At 52.6% G+C, this 21,552-nt stretch overlaps 1 protein-coding gene across 1 annotated transcript in view; it reads right to left on the minus strand.

Moving 5' to 3' along the window:
• Positions 1 to 21,552, minus strand: part of LAMA3 (laminin subunit alpha 3) — a 169,955-nt gene that overhangs the window by 84,821 nt on the left and 63,582 nt on the right. The window contains exons 22-30 of the mRNA XM_054180143.1: positions 20,137 to 20,297; positions 17,223 to 17,334; positions 14,217 to 14,314; positions 7,979 to 8,144; positions 5,638 to 5,764; positions 4,176 to 4,315; positions 2,887 to 3,002; positions 2,160 to 2,371; positions 604 to 808 (exon numbers count right to left, since the gene is read on the minus strand). Of these exons, the coding sequence (XP_054036118.1) occupies positions 604 to 808; positions 2,160 to 2,371; positions 2,887 to 3,002; positions 4,176 to 4,315; positions 5,638 to 5,764; positions 7,979 to 8,144; positions 14,217 to 14,314; positions 17,223 to 17,334; positions 20,137 to 20,297 (1,337 nt within the window). The remainder of the gene's footprint in view (positions 1 to 603; positions 809 to 2,159; positions 2,372 to 2,886; positions 3,003 to 4,175; positions 4,316 to 5,637; positions 5,765 to 7,978; positions 8,145 to 14,216; positions 14,315 to 17,222; positions 17,335 to 20,136; positions 20,298 to 21,552) is intronic.

The raw sequence follows: 21,552 nt of genomic DNA on the forward strand, positions 1-21,552 counted from the left end.
TGAACATTAGAAGAAACTTCTTCCTTGAAAGGGTTCTCAAGGCCTGTAAGAGGCTGCCCAGTGAGGTGGTTGAATCCCCAGCCCTGGAGGTGTTTCAAAGAGGCAGAGATGTGGTGCTGAAGGACATGGCTTAGCCCCAGCCTTGGCAGAGTTAGAGAAAGGTTGGACTCAATGATCTTAAAGGGCTTTCCCAAACAAAACAATTCCAACTTTTCCAACCTAATTCTGGCCTTGCACAACCTACTGACTCTCAGTTTTGCTGTGTAAGGATCCTGACACCTTCATCTTGTTCCCCACCCCTCAGCTATTGATAGACATTGATCAGATCCCCTCTCAGCCTTCTCTTCTCCAGACTAAACAGCCCCAGGGCTCTCAGTCTCTCTTCACCACAGAGATATTTCAGTCCCCTCCTCATCCTCACAGCCTTCCATTGAACTGTGTCCAGCAGATCCCTGTCCCTCTTGAAATGGAGAACCCAAAACTGGGCAGACTATTCCAGGTGTGGTCTCACCAGGGCAGAGTAGAATGGAAACAGAACCTCCCTAGACCTGCTGGATATTTTCTTGATGCACCCCAGGAGACCCTTTTGACACCCAAACTCACCTGCATTGCCCACTGGTTTTGTCACACTGTGGGCTGGCCACGTTGACAACTCCTCTTTCTGAGCAGTTGCAGCTCTGACAGCCAGTAACAGGGTGATAGCTGAAGGAATGTTGCTCACACACCTCACACCTGGGTCTCACAGTTCGTGGAGGGCAGATGCATTCACCAGTCACAGCATCACAGAGGTGCTGCCCACACTTGCAGGCTAGGTCAAAGAAAAGGTTCCAGAAATGAAAACCCACCTTGGCACTGAACTTGCCCAAGGAACAAACACACACAGCCTTTAGAGTATAGAGAGCACAGGTCTTTGCTCTTGTTCAGCAGTTTTAGAGCTCAGGGTCATGAAAACATCAACACTGAAGGACATGGAACTGCTGGAGCAGGTCCAGAGGAGGCCACGAAGATGATCAGAGGGCTGGAGAAGCTCCCCTATGGGAACAGGCTGGGAGAGTTGGGGCTGTTCAGCCTGGGGAAGAGAAGGCTCCAGGGAGATCTTAGAGCAGCCCTCCAGTATCTGAAGGGACTCCAGGAGAGCTGGGGAGGGACTTTTGACAAAGGCCTGGAGAGACAGAATGAGGAACAATGGCTTTGAGCTGGGAGAGGGGAGATTGAGACTGGAGATGAGGAAGAAATTCTTTGCAGTGAGGGTGGTGAGACTCTGGCACAGGCTGCCCAGGGAGGATGCCCCCTCCCTGGGAGTGTTCAAGGCCAGGCTGGATGAGGCCTTGGGCAGTCTGGGCTGGTGGAAACCTATGGCAGAGTGTTGAAACAGATGATCTCTGAGGTCTCTTCCAGCCTAGGCTGTTCTATGAGTCTAGGAGTTAGCAGCCAGTGCAGAACAATGCTCTTGGCCAACAGTGTGGCAATCTGGATTGCAACCAGCTGAACAGCAGCCTGCTACACCTGACCAGGGAGCACAAGCAAAGGCACATCTCATTGTGAACTAGGTGTACTTGGAGAGAAGGGGAACACATCTGCCTGCAGCTGAAAGTTCTGCTACACTACATCTAAGACAGCTCAACCAGCCTCTCCCAGGATCAAGCCCTGCAGAGAAAAGTGAGGCTGGTACCTGTTGTTGGAAAGGCTACCCAGAGAGGTGGTTGAATCCTCATCCCTGGAGGTGTTTCGAAGAGGCAGAGATGTGGTGCTGAGGGCCATGGCTTAGCCCCAGCCTTGGCAGAGTTAGAGAATGGTTGGACTCAATGATCTTTAAGGGCTTTCCCAACCAAAACAGTTCCAACTTTTCCAACCTAATCCTGGCTTTACACAACCTACCTGGCTCTCAGGTATTGCTGTGTAAGGATTTGATCCCCACAAGGAAATGTTTAACCACACTAATGTGCCAGCAGCTGAATTCAAGGCCATTGCCAATGGCTGTGGCTGTCTGCTGGACCTATTTTGGAGGCTGCAAATAAGGCAATCAAAGTAAAGAATTTATCCTCATCTCAGCATGTTGGGTTGAGAAAATAGGCAAATATCTTACAGAAGGCATCATTGAAAGGGCAATTATCACTTTTCATGCCCCCAGCACTCAGCTGCCCTGAGCATGCCCTTACCCTTGCAGAAGGGGAATCCGTAGTAGCCGGTCTGGCATCGGCTGCACCGCCGCCCGATGACGTTGGCTCTGCACAGGCACTGCCCTCCCAGGGGGCTGCAAGTAGGGCTCATGGCACCTGAGCTGTGGCAATTACAGGGCAGGGCTCCATTGTTGTAGAAAGCCACGAGGGACTTCACAGAGTCCCTGCAGAAGGCTGAGGATCCTTCTGGGCTGTTGAGACTGGAATATAAACCATGCACGCATCAGCACTTGGGAACTGTCAGGAGCAGGCTTTGCAGGGGGGGCAGTAAATCAGGGCCCTGTCTTTCAGGGAGTTCTTTGACACAAGGATGGCATCAGTGCACATGCAAGGTGTACTCTGATTGAAGTTAGTGGTGAATGGTTTCAACATGCAGGTAAGGTCTTTGTCCAAGGGAAGAGCGTGCATTAGTGACACCGGTTCAGACATGCCAAGCGAAGCACCAAATACGGACGGGCCAGAGACAGAGAAAGGAGAGATTTCCCTCCTCTGGCCTGGGAGCACTGCCTTTCCATGTCACTTCCAGCAGAAAGTCATGGCCAAATGGCTCATAGAAATGCAGTGGGCCAGCAGAAGCCATGCATAGCATTTGAGTGCAGCACAGGGATGGGGATTGCATACAGAAGCCTTTAACAGAGAGCGGAAGTTATTCACAAGGATCCCCAGCGTGTTGGCACAGCTCAGTGGTCTAGAAAGCAAGGCTTACTCAAGAGCAAAACTGTTTCCTCCACACTGGCTGATAAAATCAAGAGACTTGTCCACTGCCTTTGTGTCAAGAATTTTGTAACTGTAGGTGTCTGCTGGAACAGCTAAGAGCTTGTCCTTAAAACGACAAGAGAGCCCAGTTGGACATTTCAGAGAAAGCCAAAGACACAAAGCTAAGGACATTCAGCTGGTGAAATGTTGCTTCATCATTACATCCTCTGGATTTCCCTCAATCACACAGCACTTGACTAAAAAGAGTAGGAAAACACACTTCTCCTCTTTGGGGTGAGAGGAAGTGGCCTCAAGCTGCACCAAGGCAGGTTTAGGTTGCATATTAGAAGAAACTTCTCCCCTGCAAGGGTTCTCCGAGCCTGGCACAGGCTGCCCAGGGAGGTGGTTGAATGCTCATCCCTGGAGGTGTTTCAGAGAGGCAGAGATGTGGTGCTGAGGGCTATGGTTTAGCCCCAGACTTGGTAGAGGAGGCTCAGGGGAAACCTTATTGCTGTCTGCAACTCCCTGAAGGAAGATTGTAGACAGGTAGGGGTTGGTCTCTTCTCCCAGGCAAGCAGCACCAGAACAAGAGGACACAGTCTCAAGCTGCACCAGGGGAGGTTTAGGATGGATGCTAGGAACAAATTCTTCATAGAGAGAGTGATTGGCCATTGGAATGTGCTGCTCAGGGAGGAGTCACCATCCCTGGAGGTGTTTAGGAAGAGCCTGGATGAGGCACTTGGTGCCATGGTTGAGTTAATTAGATGGTGTTGGGTGAGTGGTTGGACTTGATGATCTTGAAGGTCTCTTCCAAACTGGTCTATGCTATTCTATTCTATGCTTTGCTATGCTATTCATTCTATCCTATCCTATCCTATCCTATCCTATCCTATCCTATCCTATCCTATCCTATCCTATCCTATTCTATTCTATTCTATTCTATTCTATGATTCTCTTCTATTCTATTCTAATGGGTGGAGTGGATGATCTTAAAAAGCTTTTCCAACCGAAGTGGCTCTGATTCTGTGATTCTTTCCCCCCAGAGTTGTGATGCTCACTGGTTGGAAAAGGCCTCAAAGGTCATCCAGTCCAACCTTGGACCCTCCAGTGTACAATAAAAACAATGCAGAGCATTTGAATACTTTAAAATCAAACATGAACAGTGCAAAAGAGCCTAAAAACTTGAAACAGCTCTAAAAGACACATTCTTTCTTCCTGGCTTTCAGCTCTGCATGCATCTCTAAATGAATGGTGAAGCTGAGAGGAACATTTTTAAGTCCATTCAGGTAACAAACCTACCAGGACCAGCACCTTGCCATCAGGAATCAGCACTGTAACAGAGACCTCAGGGTCAGAAACGTCAAACTCAATTTGGTTGTCTGCAATCACCTGATCCCGACAGCCAGAGGCATGAGGGCAGAAGGAAGCATTGAAGGAGCCTAGGAAAAGACACATCATGACCAAAACAAGTCCAGCCAACATGGATTCAGGAAGGGCAGGTCCTGCCTGACCAGCCTGATCTCTTTCCATGCCCAGGTGACTGCCTGGTGGGTGTGGGGCAGGCTGTGGATGGAGTCTGCCTGGACTGCAGCAAGGCCTTTGACACCATCCCCCACGGCAAACTCCTGGCCAAGCTGTCAGCCCCTGGCTTGGACAGCAGCTCTCTGAGCTGGGTTAGGAACTGGCTGGGGGCTGAGCCCAGAGAGTGGTGGTGAATGGTGCCACAGCCAGCTGGCAGCCAGGCACCAGTGTTGTCCCCCAGGGATCAGTGCTGGGCCCCATGCTCTTTAACATCTTCATTGATGATATGGATGAGGGGGTTGAGTCAGTCAGCAAGTTTGCAGATGACACCAAGTTAGGAGCAGATGTTGACCTGTGAGAGGGTAGGAGAGCTCTGCAGAGGGACCTTGCCAGGCTGGACAGGTGGGCAGAGGCCAATGGCATGGCATTTAACAAGTCCAAGTGCCAGGTGCTGCACTTTGGCTACGGCAACCCCATGCACAGCTACAGGCTGGGGGCAGAGTGGCTGAGAGCAGCCAGGCAGAAAGGGACCTGGGGGTACTGGGTGACAGCAGCTGAACAGGAGCCAGCAGTGTGCCCAGGGGGCCAAGAAGGCCAAGGGCATCCTGGCCTGCAGCAGGAAGAGTGTGGCCAGCAGGAGCAGGGAAGTCATTGTGCCCTGTGCTCAGCACTGCTGAGGCCACACCTTGAGTCCTGTGTCCAGTTCTGGGCTCCTCAGGTTAGGAAAGATGTTGAGCTGCTGGAAGGTGTCCAGAGAAGGGCAACAAAGCTGGGGAGGGGTCTGGAGCACAGCCCTGTGAGGAGAGGCTGAGGGAGCTGGGGTTGCTTAGCCTGGAGAAGAGGAGGCTCAGGGGAAACCTTCTTGCTCTCTACAAGTCCCTGAGGGGTGGTTGTAGCCAGGTGGAGGTTGGTCTCTTCTTCCAGGCAAGCAGCACCAGAACAAGAGGACACAGTCTCAAGCTGTGCCAGGGGAGGTTTAGGCTGGAGGTGAGGAGAAAGTTCTTCCCAGCAAGAGAGATTGGCCCTTGGAATTTGCTGCCCAGGGAGGTGGTGGAGTCCCCATCCCTGGAGGTGTTCAAGAGGGGACTGGATGTGGCACTTGGTGCCATGGTCTAGTAGTCATGAGGTATTGGGGGACAGGTTGGACTTGATGACCTTTGAGGTCTTTTCCAACCTTGTTGATTCCATGACTCTAAAAGGGTGAGAAAGGACAGGGCTGAGCTCAGCTCCAGCTGCTTACCAGTCCACACACGTCCCACATCCACACGCACTTGCACAGGGAACGTTGGGTGTGCTGGCTGGGAGAAATGCACCACAAAGACATACCTGCCCAAGAGGGGCACTCTGCCATGCCAGGTCAGCTGCTCCTGCAGAAAGAACAGCAGCTCTGGTAGTACCTGCATGCCATGAAACATTCTTGTCTTCACGAGCTGTGCTCTCTGCTACCTACCTGCAACAAAAGAGGGAGGCCTGAGCATCTCTCAGCAAGTTAAACAGCTTCAGCAGATCACAGAACGGTTTGGATTGAAAGGGACCTTAAAGATCATCCAGTTCCAACCCCCTGCCATGGGCAGGGACACCTCCCACCAGCCCAGCTTGCTCAAAGCCTCATCCAGCCTGGCCTCCAACACTACCAGGGAGGAGGCAGCCACAGCCTCCCTGGGCAACCTGTGCCAGTGTCTCCCCACCCTCACTAAGGGCAGCAACAGAACAAGAGGACACACTCTCAAGCTGTGCCAGGGGAGGTTCAGGCTGGAGGTGAAGAGAAAGTTCTTTCCAGAAAGAGAGTTTGGCCATTGGGATGTGCTGCCCAGGGAGGTGGTGGAGTCCCCATCCCTGGAGGTGTTCAGGAAAGGCTTGGATGTAGCACTTGGAGCCATGGTTTAGTTGTCAGGAGGTGTTAGGGATTAGGTAATAGGTTGGACTGGATGATCTCTGAGGTCTTTTTCAGCCTGCTTGATTCTATGATTCCCTTGCAGCCCATGAGACTGCTGCATTTAGCAAGAAGCTGGCTTCTGTGTTTCTCTTTCTGTAGCTTTCTCTGCAGCTTACTCAGTCTGCAAAGTTTTGACTGATGGGTTCAGCTCCTCTGTGAAGATCCCATGCAGTGCAGAGCAGTCAGTCACTGATGATTTCCTCCCCACAGACCATCAGTGGCTGACTGCAGCCAGGGGAAGGCTTTCTGTTAGTGCCCCTGCACCACAGGCTTTAACCAGGGCTTTTCAAACCCTCTGATGAGGCAAGTCACAGAATCACAGAGTGGTTAGGGTTGGGAGGGACCTCTGGAGATCACCAAGTCCAACCCCCCTGCCACAGCAGCATCACCCAGGGCAGGGCACACAGGAACACATCCTGGTGGGGCTTGAAAGTCTCCAGAGAAGGAGACTCCACAAGCTCTCTGGGCAGCCTGCTCCAGGGCTCCAGCACCCTCACAGCAAATAATTGTTCCCTCATGCTGAGGTGGAACTTCAATATGCATCCATGGCTCCTTGTCCTGTCACAGGATCTGACAGAACAGAGCCTGGCCCTTCCTGACCCCCAGCCCTCAGCTATTGATAGACATCGATCAGATCCCCTCTCAGCCTTCTCCTCTCCAGACTAAACAGCCCCTGGGCTCTCAGGCTTTTTGCTCCCCTGTGTTCACTGCTGTGACCCTGGCTTCTTGCAGGTACAAAGAAGAGACTGACCAGAGCTATTTTGAAGGCAGTGGCTATGCCAGTGTGGCAGTGAGGGAACCAAACACCCACAGCCGGGTGCGCTACGAGCAGACCATCGAGAGCACTGCAGACGAAGGCATCGTCTTCTTTGCAGCAGAGGGGGTAAGCTGGGCAAGGCTTCCCTCTGGGGGCCAAGGACAGGGGCAGAACTTACTCAAGAACATCCCAGATTTGGTAATAGCTGTCAGGAGCTACCTTCCAAGTGTTCTTTCTGCCCATGGGCCAGGTAAGTAGCTGCTGCCCTGTGTTCAAGGTTTAGTTTTAGTCCTGCCAGGAGCAGGGACTGGGACTTGATGCTCCTGATGGGTCCCCTCCAACATGGGATCATAGAATGACCTGGGTAGGAAGGGACCTCCAAAGGTCATCCAGTCCAACCCCCTCTGCAGTCAGCAGGCACATCCTCCACTAGATCAGGTTGCCCAGAGCCCTGTCAAGCCTCCTTTGAATCTTTCCAGGGTTGCTTCTCAACCACCTCTCTGGGCAACCTGTTGCAGCGTTCCAGCAGCCTCGTGGCAGTGATGCTGCTCACCACATTACAGCCTTGTTTGCAATCACTGGGATGTGGTTTGGATCTGGTCTCAGGGCTGCAAAAAGTCAGTAGGCATCTTGAAATGGCAAAAAGCCCTCTTTTTGTCCATGGGTCAGGTAAGTAGCTGCTGCCCTGTGTTCAAGGTTTAGTTTTAGTCCTGCCAGGAGCAGGGAGTGGGAGTTGATGCTCCTGATGGGCCCCTTCCAACATGGGATATTCTGTGATTCTGTGATCATATCACCTCCTGCAGTTTTGATTCTCAAATGTTTACTCTCTTTACCTCCCCTAAGGACACACCTGGTGACTTAAGAAACAGTCTTCAAAAGGTGAGATACCTGTGATGGTGTCAAGGTGACTCCATGGAGTGAGCCAGAAGGTGAAGAGGCACTCTGTGGACCATAGAGTGTATTTCTCTGTGCTTCAGAAATCCTCCCATCTTTGAAGGCATCCAAAACCAAGGCTGCTGATGGAGTTTCATACACTGAGGGGATGCATGTTGCACTAAATACAGAATGATAATAAGCACATAGGGGTCAGGAAAATGTCTTCATCATCTTTAAAGGAAAAGCAGCTGACTCACACAAGTCCCTGCACTGCATGGCCCTGCAGGGAACAATGCCACAGGGACCCCTCTGACTCTCTGGATTGTAAGCAAACCACCAGGGTAAAAAATGAAAATGAGGTACAGCTTTAACTCCAAAAGGGGAAATGTACAGTAGCAGATTTTGTTCAGTCCAAACCCTATAGAATCCCACAATTATTTGGGTTGGAAAAGCCCTCTGAGATCACCCAGTCCAACCAGCAACCCAACCCCACCATGGCCTCTTAACCACCCTAAGTGCCATGGCCACAGCTCTCTGGAGCACCTCCAGGGATGGGGACTCCACCACCTCCCTGGGCAGCCTCTGCCAGTCCCTGACCACTCTGGCAGCAAAGACATTTTGCCTCATCTCCAACTTAAACCTCCCCTGGCACAACTCCAGGCCATTTCTTCTTCTTCTAGCACCGGAGACTGGGAAGCAGAGCCCAACCCCCAGCTCACTGCAGCCTCCTCTCAGGGAGCTGTAGAGAGCAATGAGGTCTTCCTCAGCCTCCTCTTCTCCACACTCAACACCCCCAGCTCCCTCAGCTGCTCCTCCCTAGCCCTCTTCCCCAGTTTTGTTGCCCTTCTCTGGACCTGCTCCATCCCCTCAATGCCCTTCATGGAGTGAGTGGCCCAAAACTGAACCCAGCTCTCAAGCTGTGGCCTCCCCAGTGCTGAGTCCAGAGGCATGAGAAGGGTTTCAGTGGAAAGAGTTTGCTGGGGATGATTAAACCTAAGTGAACCAAGAGTGTAAAACAAATTAACTTTCAGCAATCCAGTTTGTTTCCTTCACCAGAACCTCTCCTGGTCTTGAATTCTCAGTTCTGCAAGTATGTACAGAGCTGTAGCCTCTCAACATGCAAGTTTTCCCCCTGAAGTCAATGGCACTGCTGAAGTATTTACAAGTTAAGCACACACTCAAATATTTGCAGGACTGGAGCCAAAATCAATGAGAGTGCTCCCTGAAAGCATCCTTCTTCCTCCACTGCTGGGTTTAACTACTTCCACCTTGGTGTATTTCAGTCTGAAGGACTTGATTAGCAGAAGAGTCCTCCAAGACTGCAGGGAAAAAGTGGTTTTGAGGGGTTTCCTGCTAGTATTTGTTCATCTCTCCTAAGTACTCCACAGACAATGATCAGTCTCTGCTCAAAACAGGCCCAGAGCTGGAATGGCAGCTGTGCTTCAGGGCCAGGACTAAGACCAGGCCAGGCCTGTGTGGGAAATGTGTGCAGCATTCACTCACACTGCTGTTAAACTGAGACAAGAGTTTGTGCCTGGAGAAAAGGAGGCTGAGGGGAGACCACATTGCTTGGACCTCAGCAAAGCCTTCCACACTGTCCCACCACATCCTGGGCTCCAGGCTGGTGACACATGGGTTTGATGGGTGACCACTAGATGGATACAGAACTGGCTTGATGGCTGCACCCAAAGGGTGGCTGTCAATGGGTCCATGTCCCAGGGGAGGCCAGGGACAAGCAGAGTCCCTCAGGGATCAGTCCTGGGACCAGGCTTGTTCAACATCTTTGTGGGTGCCAGGGACAGTGGCACTGAGTGCACCCTCAGCAGATTTGCTGATGGCACCAAGCTGTGTGGTGCAGCAGACAGCTGGAGGGAAGGGATCCATCCAGAGGGACCTGGACAGGCTGCAGAGGTGGCCACAAGCCAACCTCAGGAGGTTCAACAAGACCAAGGGCAGGGTCCTGCAGCTGGGTGGAGGCAACCCCAGGCACAAATGCAGGCTGGGCAGGGACTGGCTGGAAAGCAGCCCTGAGGAGAGAGCCTTGGGGGTGCTGGGGGAGGAGAAGCTCACCAGGAGCTCTCAGTGTGCACTTGCAGCCCGGAAAGCCAAGCAGAGCCTGGGCTGCAGCAAGAGAAGTGTGGCCAGCAGGGCAAGGGAGGGGATTCTCCCCCTCTGCTCAGCTCTGCTGAGACCCCACCTGCAGTACTGCCTCCAGTTCTGGAGCCCCTATTCCAAGAGGGATCTGGAGGTGCTGGAAGGTGTCCAGAGCAGGGCCAGGAGGCTGAGCAGAGGGCTGGAGCACCTCTCCTGTGAGGACAGACTGAAGGAGTTGGGGCTGTTCAGTCTGGAGAAGAGAAGGCTCCCAGGTGACCTCATTGTGGCCTTCCAGTATCTGAAGGGGGCTACAAGAAGGCTGGGGAGGGACTGCTCAGGATCTCAGGGAGTGATAGGACTAGGGGGAATGGAATGAAGCTGGAGGTGGGGAGATTCAGGCTGGAGGTGAGGAGGAAGTTCCTCACCATGAGAGTGGTGAAGCCCTGGAATGGGTTGTCCAGGGAGGTGGTTGGGGCCCCGTCCCTGGAGGTGTTTAAGCCCAGGGTGGATGAGGCTCTGGCCAGCCTGATCTAGTGTGGGGTGTCCCTGCCCATGGCAGGGGGGTTGGAACTAGGTGATCCTTGTGGTCCCTTCCAACCCTCACTGATATGCTCTCTACAACTCACTGAAAGGAGGCTGCAGCCAGCAAGGGTTGAGCTTTTTTCTCTAGATCAAGTGGCATGGTGAGAGGAAACAGCCTCAAGTTGCACCAGAGCAGGTTTAGGTTGGTTGTTAGAAGAAAATTCTTCCCTTAAATAGTTCTCAGAGCCTGGCACAGGCTGCCCAGGGAGGTGGTTGAATCCTCATCCCTGGAGGTGGTTCAAAGAGGCAGAGATGTAATGCAGAGGGTCATGGCTTAGCCCCAGCCTTGGCAGAGCTAGAGAATGGTTGGAGTGGATGAGCTTCAAGGATTCTTTCAGCCAAAACACTTCTCTGGGTTTCTCTTCCAGTTTGGTGAACAGTGCAGAGTTTCAGGCAAGCCAAACTGCTGCCAGATAATGAGCTTAGTACCAGCACAAAGAGTAAACCTTGCAAATATACCAAGGGATTAAAAACCCCAACACAAGATCAAAGGGATCCATTTCCACATTAGCTTGGTGTTAAATCCTGGATCCCATCCAGCCTTTCCCCCTCATTTTATTCAGAACACAAATGCCCAGGCATGCAAAATGCTTTTGGAGAGAGGAAATATCTTCAGTATCTGAGAAAACTGCTCTCAGTTGCAAAACTCTGAGCAGGACAAGCTGTGATCCCATGCTGTGCCTGCTTGCAAGCCAAGCAGCCTCCCATGCTGCTAGCCAATTTACTGGCCAGGTTTGCCTGCTTTCTATTTCAATTCAACTATTACACTAGAAACTTCTGTCTGGAAAACTCTTAAACCTAATCACCAACTCTTTCCACCTCTAAAATCCTGCAAATGACATTTACTTCTACTCTGAGGTCCTTCCCATTGCCAGATCAACTTTAGAATAGAATAGAGTAGAATAGAATAGAATAGAATAGAATAGAATAGAATAGAATAGAATAGAATAGAATAGATCAGGTTGGAAAATACCTCAGAGATCATCAAGTCCAACCCAGCACCCAACACCTCACAAATAAACCATGGCACCAAGTGCCACATCCAATCCCCTCTTGAACACCTCCAGGGATGGGGACTCCACCACCTCCCTGGACAGCACATCCCTAGGGCCAATCTCTCTCTCAGGGAAGAACTTTCTCCTCACCTCCAGCCTAAACTTCCCCTGGCACAGCTTGAGACTGTGTCCTCTTGTTCTGGTGCTGCTTGCCTGGCAGAAGAGACCAACCCCCAGCTGGCTACAACCTCCCCTCAGGGAGTTGGAGAGAGCAATGAGGTCTCCCCTGAGCCTCCTCTTCTCCAGGCTAAGCAACCCCAGCTCCCTCAGCCTCTCCTCCCAGGGCTGTGCTCCAGACCCCTCCCCAGCTTTGTTGCCCTGCTCTGGACACCTTCCAGCATCTCAACCTCCTTCCTAACCTGAGGAGCCCAGAACTGGACACAGGACTCCAGGTGTGGCCTCAGCAGTGCTGAGCACAGGGCACAATGACTTCCCTGCTCCTGCTGGCCACACTCTTCCTGATGCAGGCCAGGATGCCCTTGGCCTTCTTGGCCCCCTGGGCACACTGCTGGCTCCTGTTCAGCTGCTGTCACCCAGTACCCCCAGGTCCCTCTCTGCCTGGCTGCTCTCAGCCACTCTGCCCCCAGCCTGTAGCACTGCCTGGGGTTGTTGTGGCCAATGTGTAGAACCTGGCACTTGGATGTGTTCAGTCTCCTGCCCTTGGACTCTGCCCATTTGTCCAGCCTGGCAAGGTCCCTCTGCAGAGCTCTCCTCACAGATCAACTCCTGCCCCCAGCTTGGTGTCATCAGCAAATTTACTGCTGATGGACTCAGTGCCCTCATCCAGATCATCAATGAAGACATTAAAGAGCATGGGGCCCAGCACTGATCCTTGGGGCACACCACTGGTGCCTGGCTGCCAGCTGGCTGTGGCACCATTCACCACCACTCTCTGGGCTCAGCCTCCAGCCAGTTCCTAACCCAGCTCAGAGAGCTGCTGTCCAAGGCAGGGGCTGACAGCTTGGCCTGGGGTTTGCTGTGGGGGATGGTGTCAAAGGCCTTGCTGCAGTCCAGGCAGACTCCATCCACAGCCTGCCCCACATCCACCAGGCAGGTACCTGGGCATAGAAGGAGATCAGGTTGGTCAGGCAGGACCTGCCCTTCCTGAAGCCATGCTGGCTGGGCCTGATTAGGAGGAATCGTATCAGGAGGGACATCCTGGGCAGTGCAACAGGAAGGGAAATGGGGAACTCCCCAGGTTGGAAGCTGCAGCATTAGTTCCTCTCTGGAAAGGGGAAGAGCTCCAGCAAGACAGAACCCAGAACTGACCCCTTGGGAAGTAAAGGTCCAGAGGCTAGAATGAGCCATCAGCCTGGGTGGACCAAGCCGTATTTGAGTGCTCCAATCACTGGTCCCACTCAAGTGTAATGGAGGAGAAGGATCACCTGCCACAGCTGTGCAGGGGGAATGCTGAGGGCACATCTATCACACAGGCCCCCTGAGGAGATGGGCAGGGGAAGGGCTTAGTTGTGAAGTGGGGGGTTACATGTGGAGTAGTTTGGTGCTGCCAAGTTGGGCAGCTAGATTTGTGCCTGGAAGGGCCTGGAAGGGCACTGACATCCTCCACCTCAGGACAAGTCAAAGCCATTTTGGAACAGCTGAAGCAGTAACAAGCAGAATGAACTCCAGATGGAGCAGTAAGCGCTTCAGGCCACCAAAGTAACATTTCTCCAGCTTCAACACCCATGATCCAGCAGCTCCAGAGAGGTGATTCTGCCACTGCCCTCTGCTCTGGGGAGACCTCACTTGGAGTACTGTGTGCAGGTCTGGAGCCCTCAATATAGGAAGGACCCGGAGCTGATGGAGAGGGTTCAGAGGAGGCCACAAAAATGCTCAGGGGGTTGGAGCAGCTCTGCTGTGAGGCCAGGCTGAGGGAGCTGGGGGTGTTCAGCCTGGAGAGGAGAAGGCTCCAGGGAGACCTAACAGCAGCCTGCCAATACCTGAAGGCTACAGGAAGGCTGCAGAGAGACTGTTGGCAAAGGCCTGCATGGACAGGACCAGGGGCAATGGCTTCAAAGTAGAGCAGAGCAGATTGAGATTGGATGTGAGGAACAAGTTCTCTACTATGAGAGCAGTGGAACACTGGAAGAGGTTGCCCAGGGAGGTGGTTGAGGCCTTATCCCTGGAGATATTCAAGGGGAGGCTGGACAGGGCTCTGGGCAACCTGATCTAGCTGGGGATGTCCCTGCTGAGTGCAGGGGGTTGGACTGGATGAGCTTTGGAGGTCTCTTCTGGCCTGAACCATTCCATGATGCTGGATAGCCAGGGCAAGATGAGTGTTTTCTAACATATCAGTGCTCAGTTGTCCAGCTGGGTCAGAAAGAGACTAATCCCAAGCAAATCCTGTGCAAGCTGTCTAGATTAACCTAACACTTCAGCTTATTTACAAGTACTACTTGGCAAAAGTGCCCTACAAATCACCTGTAGGTCACTGAGCATTCAGGAGACTTCAAATCCCATTTGGTCTGCCTTGCAAGGCCTTCTTCTGGCAATACAAAGGATAACAGCAAGCAAGTTACCTGCCAGCATGGGTCCTGCTGTAGGCAGCTATGCACTGCACTCTAGGAGCCACATACTCTGGAGAAAACTCTTCAGCTGGTATGATACAAACCTTGTGCTGAAAAAGAAGGGCAAGGCACAATTAACAATGAATAACTCTGCTCCCTGGTCTCAGGTGATAGAAGGAGAGGGAATGGCCTGAAACTGTGCCAGGGAAGGGTTAAGCTGGAGATGAGGAAGAATTTCTTGGCTGCAAGAGTGGTCAGGGCTTGGCAGAGGCTGCCCAGGGAGGTGGTGGAGTCCCCATCCCTGGAGGTGTTCCAGAAACCTGTGGTCATGGTACTTTTAAGAGCCTGTCTTGAGCCCACAACGAAAAGGACATGGATCTGTTGGAGAGGTTCCAGACAGGGGCCACCAAGATGATCAGAGGCCTGGAGAACCTCTCCTGTGGGCACAGGCTGAGAGAGTTGGGGCTGTTCAGCCTGGAGGAGAGAAGGCTCCAGGGAGACCTCAGAGCAGCCTTCCAGTACCTGAAGGGGCTCCAGGAGAGCTGGGGAGGGACTTTAGAGAAGGGCTGGGAGTGACAAGACAAGGGGCAATGGCTTTAAATTAAAGCTGGGTTGGTTTAGATTGGACATTAAGAAGTTCTTTACCATGAGAGTGGTGAGACACTGGAATGGGTTGCCTGGAGAACTTCTTGAGACCTCATCCCTGCAAGTGTTCCAGGCCAGGCTGGATGAGGCCTTGAGCTCTCCTGTGCTGGAGGGAGGTGTCCCTGCCCATGGCAGGGGGTTGGAACTGGATGAGCTTTAAGGTCCCTTCCAACTCAAGCCACTCTATGATTCTATGAAAGCTGACCTCCAGAACCTTCTTTCCCCTTTATTTAGACCAGACTTCTGAACTCCACCTTTGGAGGTACTTCAACTTTGCCACTCTGCTTCATATGACAGAGGCTCAGACCAGGGTCTTTAACTCCAGAGCTGCTTCCATTGCTCCATGATTAGTGTCCATGCAGCAGAAGCAATTCTCTCCCCACTTCTTTGCATTTAACAGGGGGAGGGGGAAGATTTCCTCTACCTCAGGAGACTGCTGAGAATTCAGAGAATGAAAAGAAGACTTTAGAAACAAAAGCAGAGATTTTCAGCACAGGAGACTTCCAGATGAGGAGATAATGAATAATTCTATCTTTTGGGTCTGGATCTTGTCAGCACAGCAACTGGAGATGAGAATTGCAATGGGTTTTGCTCACACTGAACACTGCCTCATGAAATGGAGCAAGCATGCAACAGTTAGGATCATAGAATCATAGAACTGTTAGGGCTGGAAGGGACCTCAAGGCTCAGCCAGTTCCAACCCCCTGCCATGGGCAGGGACACCTCACACTACAGCAGGTTGCTCACAGCCACATCCAGCCTGGCTGCAAACACCTCCAGGCAGGAGGCTTCCACCACCTCCCTGGGCAACCTGTGCCAGGCTCTCACCACCCTCATGGGGAACAACTTCTTCCTCACATCCAATCTCAATCTCCCCATTTCTAGTTTTGCTCCATTCCCCCCAGTCCTATCCCTCCCTGACACCCTCAAAAGTCCCTCCCCAGCTTTCTTGGAGCCCCCTGCAGATCCTGGAAGGCCACAATTAGGTCTCCTTGGAGCCTTCTCCTCTCCAGCCTGCACAACCCCAACTCTCTCAGGCTGTCTCCAGAGCAGAGCAGCTCCAGCCCTCTGCTCCTCCTCGTGGCCTTTCTCTGGACACCTTCCAGCACCTCCAGAGCCTTCCTGGCACAGAGGCTCCAGCACTGGCCCCAGAGCTCCAGCTGTGGTCTCAGCAGAGTGGGCAGAGGGGGAGAATCCCCTCCCTGGCCCTGCTGGCTATGCTCATGCCTACTGCTTTATGCTGCTAGGTGTAGACCACATGGCAGCTGGTGATGCTTTGTTTTTTCTTTATCTCCTTGACAGGCATAAAAAACCCTACTTTTCCCCTGATCTGCACCACTTCTTCCTAACATCCAATCTGAATCTACTCACTTCTAGTTTTGCTCCATCCCCCCCCCAGACCTATCACTCCCTGACACCCTCAAAAGTCCCTCCCCAGCTTTCCTGGAGCCCACTTCAGATCCTGGAAGGCCACAATTAGGTCTCCTCAGAGCCTTCTTTTCTCCAGACTGCACAACCCCAACTCCCTCAGTCTGTCTGTTAATAGTCCCAAGGAACCACTCTATCTTGATAGCTGAGTTTCAGCTCTGGATTTAACCAACTGTGTTTCTAAAGTGGAGAACAGAAACAAAAGGAGAGAAATCACTGTGCAGAAAACTCTGTTCCTGGTGTGGCCAAGAGAGGGCAGTGAAGGCTTTGAATTCAAAGGATTTCAAACTGATACTCAGTGCATTGATCCCCTGCATTTTGTAAGAGACCCAGGAAAACTCCCACATGGCTTTGAAGATGTAAATCAAAAGTGAAAGACAGGGAGAAAATGGGGAGGAAGAAGAAACTGCAGCAGCACAGGCTGCTGGAAGCAATGGATATAAACTCCAGCACAGGAGGTTCCACCTCAATATGAGGAGGAACTTCTTGACTGTGAGGGTCCCAGAGCCCTGGAGCAGGCTGCCCAGAGAGGTTGTGGAGTCTCCTTCTCTGAAGCCTTTCCAGCCCTGTCTGGATGTGTTCCTGTGTGACCTGTGCTGGATTCTATGCTCCTGCTCCGGCAGGGGGGCTGGACTGGATGATCTCTTTGAGTCCCTTCCAGCCCCTGACATCCTGTGAGCCTGTGAATTCTACCAGAATATTTTTCATCTAAGGTAGAAGAGAGAGGGGAACTGAAACAAAGCACAAGAGACCTGGCAAATCCCTTGCCAAGAAAGGCAAATTTCAGTTTGTCTTTGAAACCGATGGAGTTGACCTCAGGATCATGAAGCAGCAGCTTCAAGCCCCTAACACACAACCCTCCACACATTACCACACTGCATGGGAGAGTGCACCTCTCTTCACCCACTCAAGCATTCCGAAAGGGAGAGGCAAATGGGAGCTTACCAGGAGCAGGTGCAGTGCTGCTGCTGTCAGCTGGATCTTGGCTGTGCCTGCCAGAAGGTCATAGGCTGCAATGCGGTTCCCAGCGTCCACCACAACGCTGCGGCAAAGGAAGCTGACACAGAGGCAGGGTTACAGAGCAGCCTGCTGCACCTGCCAGGCTCTCACAGAGTCACAGGATCACAGGATCACCAAGGTTGGAAGAGACCTCAAAGATCATCCAGTCCAACCTGGCACCACAGACCTCATGATTAAACCATGGCACCAAGTGCCACATCCAATCCCCTCTTGAACACCTCCAGGGATGGGGACTCCACCACCTCCCTGGGCAGCACATCCCAATGGCCAATCTCTCTTGCTGAGAAAAACTTTCTCCTCACCTCCAGCCTAAACCTCCCCTGGCACAGCTTGAGACTGTGTCCTCTTGTTCTGGTGCTGCTTGCCTGGGACAAGAGACCAACCCCCACCTGGCTACAACCTCCCCTCAGGGAGTTGCAGAGAGCAAGAAGGTCTCCCCTGAGCCTCCTCTTCTCCAGGCTAAGCAACCCCAGCTCCCTCAGCCTCTCCTCACAGGGCTGTGCTCCAGACCCCTCCCCAGCTTTCTTGCCCTTCTCTGGACACCTTCCAGCATCTCAACATCTTTCCTAAACTGGACACTGGACTCCAGGTGTGGCCTCAGCAGTGCTGAGCACAGGGGCATCAAACAACTATGCTCAAAGCTAGACCATGAAGTGTGTTGGGGGGGGGGAACTAAAGCAATAAAATGGAAGATTTATAGCAAGTAGCTTGGGCTTAGGGTGTTGCAAAAGAGGATAAAATAAAAGCTTTCTCCAGCAACAACCTGACAAGGTCACTGTTCCATATAGCTCTGCTCTGGATCTGAAAGATGCTGATGAAGAGGATTTTTCTTACTGGGCAATTTAATCCTGAATACTCCTAAAGTGCCAACTGCCAAACACTTGGCTCACAGGAAAAACAGATGCATGGCTGTAGTGCCCTGGCACTGGCTGGGCTCTCCCAAGGGTGCCTAATGAGGTTCAGCAAGGACAAGTGCAGAGTCCTGCAGCTGGGGAGGAAGAATAAACTGCAGCAGCACAGGCTGGGAGGGGATCTGCTGGAGAGCAGCCCTGGGGAGAGGGACCTGGGAGTGCTGGTGGCTAACAAGCTCTGCATGGGACAGCAATGTGCCCTGGGGGCCAAGAAGGCCAATGGGGTCCTGGGGTGCATCAGAGGAGTGTGGCCAGCAGAGCCAGGGAGGTTCTCCTCCCCCTCTCCTCTGCCCTGGGGAGACCTCACCTGGAGTACTGCATCCAGGTCTGGGCTCCCCAGCTCAGGAGGGACAGGGATCTGCTGGAGAGAGTCCAAGGGAGGGCTCCAAGGATGCTGAAGGGACTGCAGCACTGCCTGGGGAGGAGAGGCTGAGAGCCCTGGGGCTGTTGAGTCTGGAGAGGAGAAGACTGAGAGGGATCTGATCAATGTCTATCAATAGCTGAGGGCTGGGTTCAGGAGGGAGGGGACAGGGACAGGTTCTGCTCACTTGTTCCCTGGGATAGGATGAGGAGCAATGGATGTAAGCTGCAGCTCAGGAAGTTCCACCTCAACATGAGGAGGAACTGTGAGGGTCCCAGAGCCCTGGAGCAGGCTGCCCAGAGAGGTTGTGGAGTCTCCTTCTCTGGAGGCTTTGCAGCCCTGTCTGGATGTGTTCCTGTGTGACCTGTGCTGGGTTCTATGTTCCTGCTCAGGCAGGGGGCTTGGACTTGATGATCTCTTTGGTTCCCTTCCAACCCCTAACATCCTGTGAGCTGTGAGCCTAACTTGAGTTATAAACTGAGATACTCAAGTGTTAAAAACAATCTCACTCAGGACAGATTAAACCTCCTGTGCACAAACATCTGCACTAACCTCAGTAGTCAGCAAGGATAAGGAAACATTTGGTTGAAGGCCTTGCCTACAGCCTAGCAGCCTGGGCATGGCTACCCTCAGAACTTGCAAGACCTTTATACTTCTGCTACAGCTGCTCTGGTTGGCAATGGTGGCAATACTCTTGTATGACTGGCAGCTATGTTTTTCACAGCCAAAGCCCTTGGACATGCTTTCAAGTAAATAAAAACAGTGCAGGCATCTGCAGCAACAGCATTGCTCTGCCACTGCACTCAGAGATTCATGGTTTAGAAGGATCAGCTGCTGGAGAGAGTCCAACACAGCTTCAAAGATGCTGAGGAAAATGCAGCATCATTGAGGAGGAAAGGCTGAGAGCCCTGGAGCTGTTGAGCCTGGAGAAAATCAGCCTGAGAGGAGATCTGAGCAGTGTTCAACAACAGCTACAGGGTGGGAGGCAAGAGGCTGGGGCCAGACTCTTGTCAGTGGTGCCCAGGGACAGGACAAGGGGCAATGAGCACAAACTGGAACCCAGGAAGTTCCACCTCAACACAAGGGAAAAAATTTTGCTGTGAGCCCTGGAGCAGGCTGCCAGAGGGGCTGTGGAGTCTCCTCCTCTGCAGAGATTCCAAACCCAGCTGGGCAAACTGCTGTGGGTGACCTTGCTGTAAGCAGAAGGGTTGGACTGGAGGATCTCCAGAGCTCCCTTCCATCCCCCACCCTGCTGGCATGCTGTGTGCTATATGGATGCACACAATCAACTCAACCCTTCGTGTAGGAAAACTTCACTTCTCCTGTAGTGAAACTCAGGAACTGCAGTGAACTTTCAGAGGCCCTGAAGCAGTATCAGTATTTAATGAGCTGACTGCACAGAGAGAATGAACACCCTGTCCAACACCCCCCCAGAACCACCTTCTTGCTTATAAGTCACCCTAAAACTTCAACTATCTACACAGTCACATGGATTCACACATAGAAGATTAGAATGATATCCCAACTGCTTGGGCAACTCTTCAGTGGTTCCAGCAGAGATTCTTACCTGTATTTACAGCTGTATATTCTCACTCTGCCTTGAGTGGCAGGCCCAGGGCTGTGAACTTCTACCTGGGCAGTGTGTAGCTGATCCTCCTCGTTGGCATATTCAAACACCAGTACGTAGCGACCCACCTGAGGAACCCTGATGGTCATCTCCACATGGACCTAGGCCAAGAACATTGAACAAGCTAAAACCATTAGTTCAGGGCCAGCTCTCACAGAGTCACAGATTGCAATGGGTTGGAAGGGACCCTCCAGGCTCATCTTGTCCAACCCCCCCACAGTTCAGCTGGCGGCCAGGCACCAGTGGTGTCCCCCAGGGATCAGTGCTGGGCCCCAATCCTCTTTAATATCTTTATTGATGATCTGGATGAGGGCATTGAGTCAGTCATCAGCAAATTTGCAGATGACACCAAGTTAGGAGCAGGAGTTGATCTGTTAGAGGGCAGAAGGGATCTGCAGAGGGACCTCAACTGACTGGACAGATGGGCAGAGTCCAACAGGATGGCATTCAACAAATCCAAGTGCCAGGTGCTGCACTTTGGCCACAACAACCCCAGGCAGAGCTGCAGGCTGGGGGCAGAGTGGCTGAGAGCAGCCAGGCAGAAAGGGACCTGGGGGTGCTGATTGACAGCTGCCCAAACATGAGCCAGCAGTGTGCCCAGGGGGCCAAGAAGGCCAATGGCATCCTGGCCTGCATCAGGAAGTGTGGCCAGCAGGAGCAGGGAAGTCATTGTGCCCTGTGCTCAGCACTAGTTAGGCCACACCTTGAGTCCTGTGGCCAGTTCTGGGCTCCTCAGTTTAAGAAGGACATTGAGAGACTTGAAGGTGTCCAGAGAAGGGCAACAAAGCTGGGGAGGGGTCTGGAGCACAGCCCTGTGAGGAGAGGCTGAGGGAGCTGGGGTTGCTTAGCCTGGAGAAGAGGAGGTTCAGGGGAGACCTTCTTGCTCTCTCCAACTCCCTGAAGGGAGGTTGTAGCCAGGAGGAAGTTGTTCTCTTCTCTCAAGCAACCAGCACAGAACAAGAGGACACAGTCTCAAGCTGTGGCAGGGGAGGTTTAGGCTGGAGGTGAGGAGAAAGCTCTTCACAGAGAGAGTTGTTGGCCCTTGGGATGTGCTGCCCAGGGAGGTGGTGGAGTCCCCATCCCTGGAGGTGTTCAAGAGGGGATTGGATGTGGCACTTGGTGCCATGGTTTAGTCATGAGGTCTGTGGTGCCAGGTTGGACTGGATGATCTTTGAGGTCTCTTCCAACCTTGGTGATTCTGTGATTCTGGGAGGGACACCTCCAGCTAAAGCAGGCTGCCCAGAGCCACATCAAGTCTGGTCTTGATTGTCTGCAGGGATAGGATTTCAACCACCACATCCCTGGGCAACCTGTTCCAGTACTTCACCACTCTCACTGTGCAGAACTTCCTCCTGA

Source organism: Dryobates pubescens, chromosome 3 (genome assembly GCF_014839835.1).
Source record: "Dryobates pubescens isolate bDryPub1 chromosome 3, bDryPub1.pri, whole genome shotgun sequence".
Lineage (NCBI taxonomy): Eukaryota > Metazoa > Chordata > Aves > Piciformes > Picidae > Dryobates > Dryobates pubescens.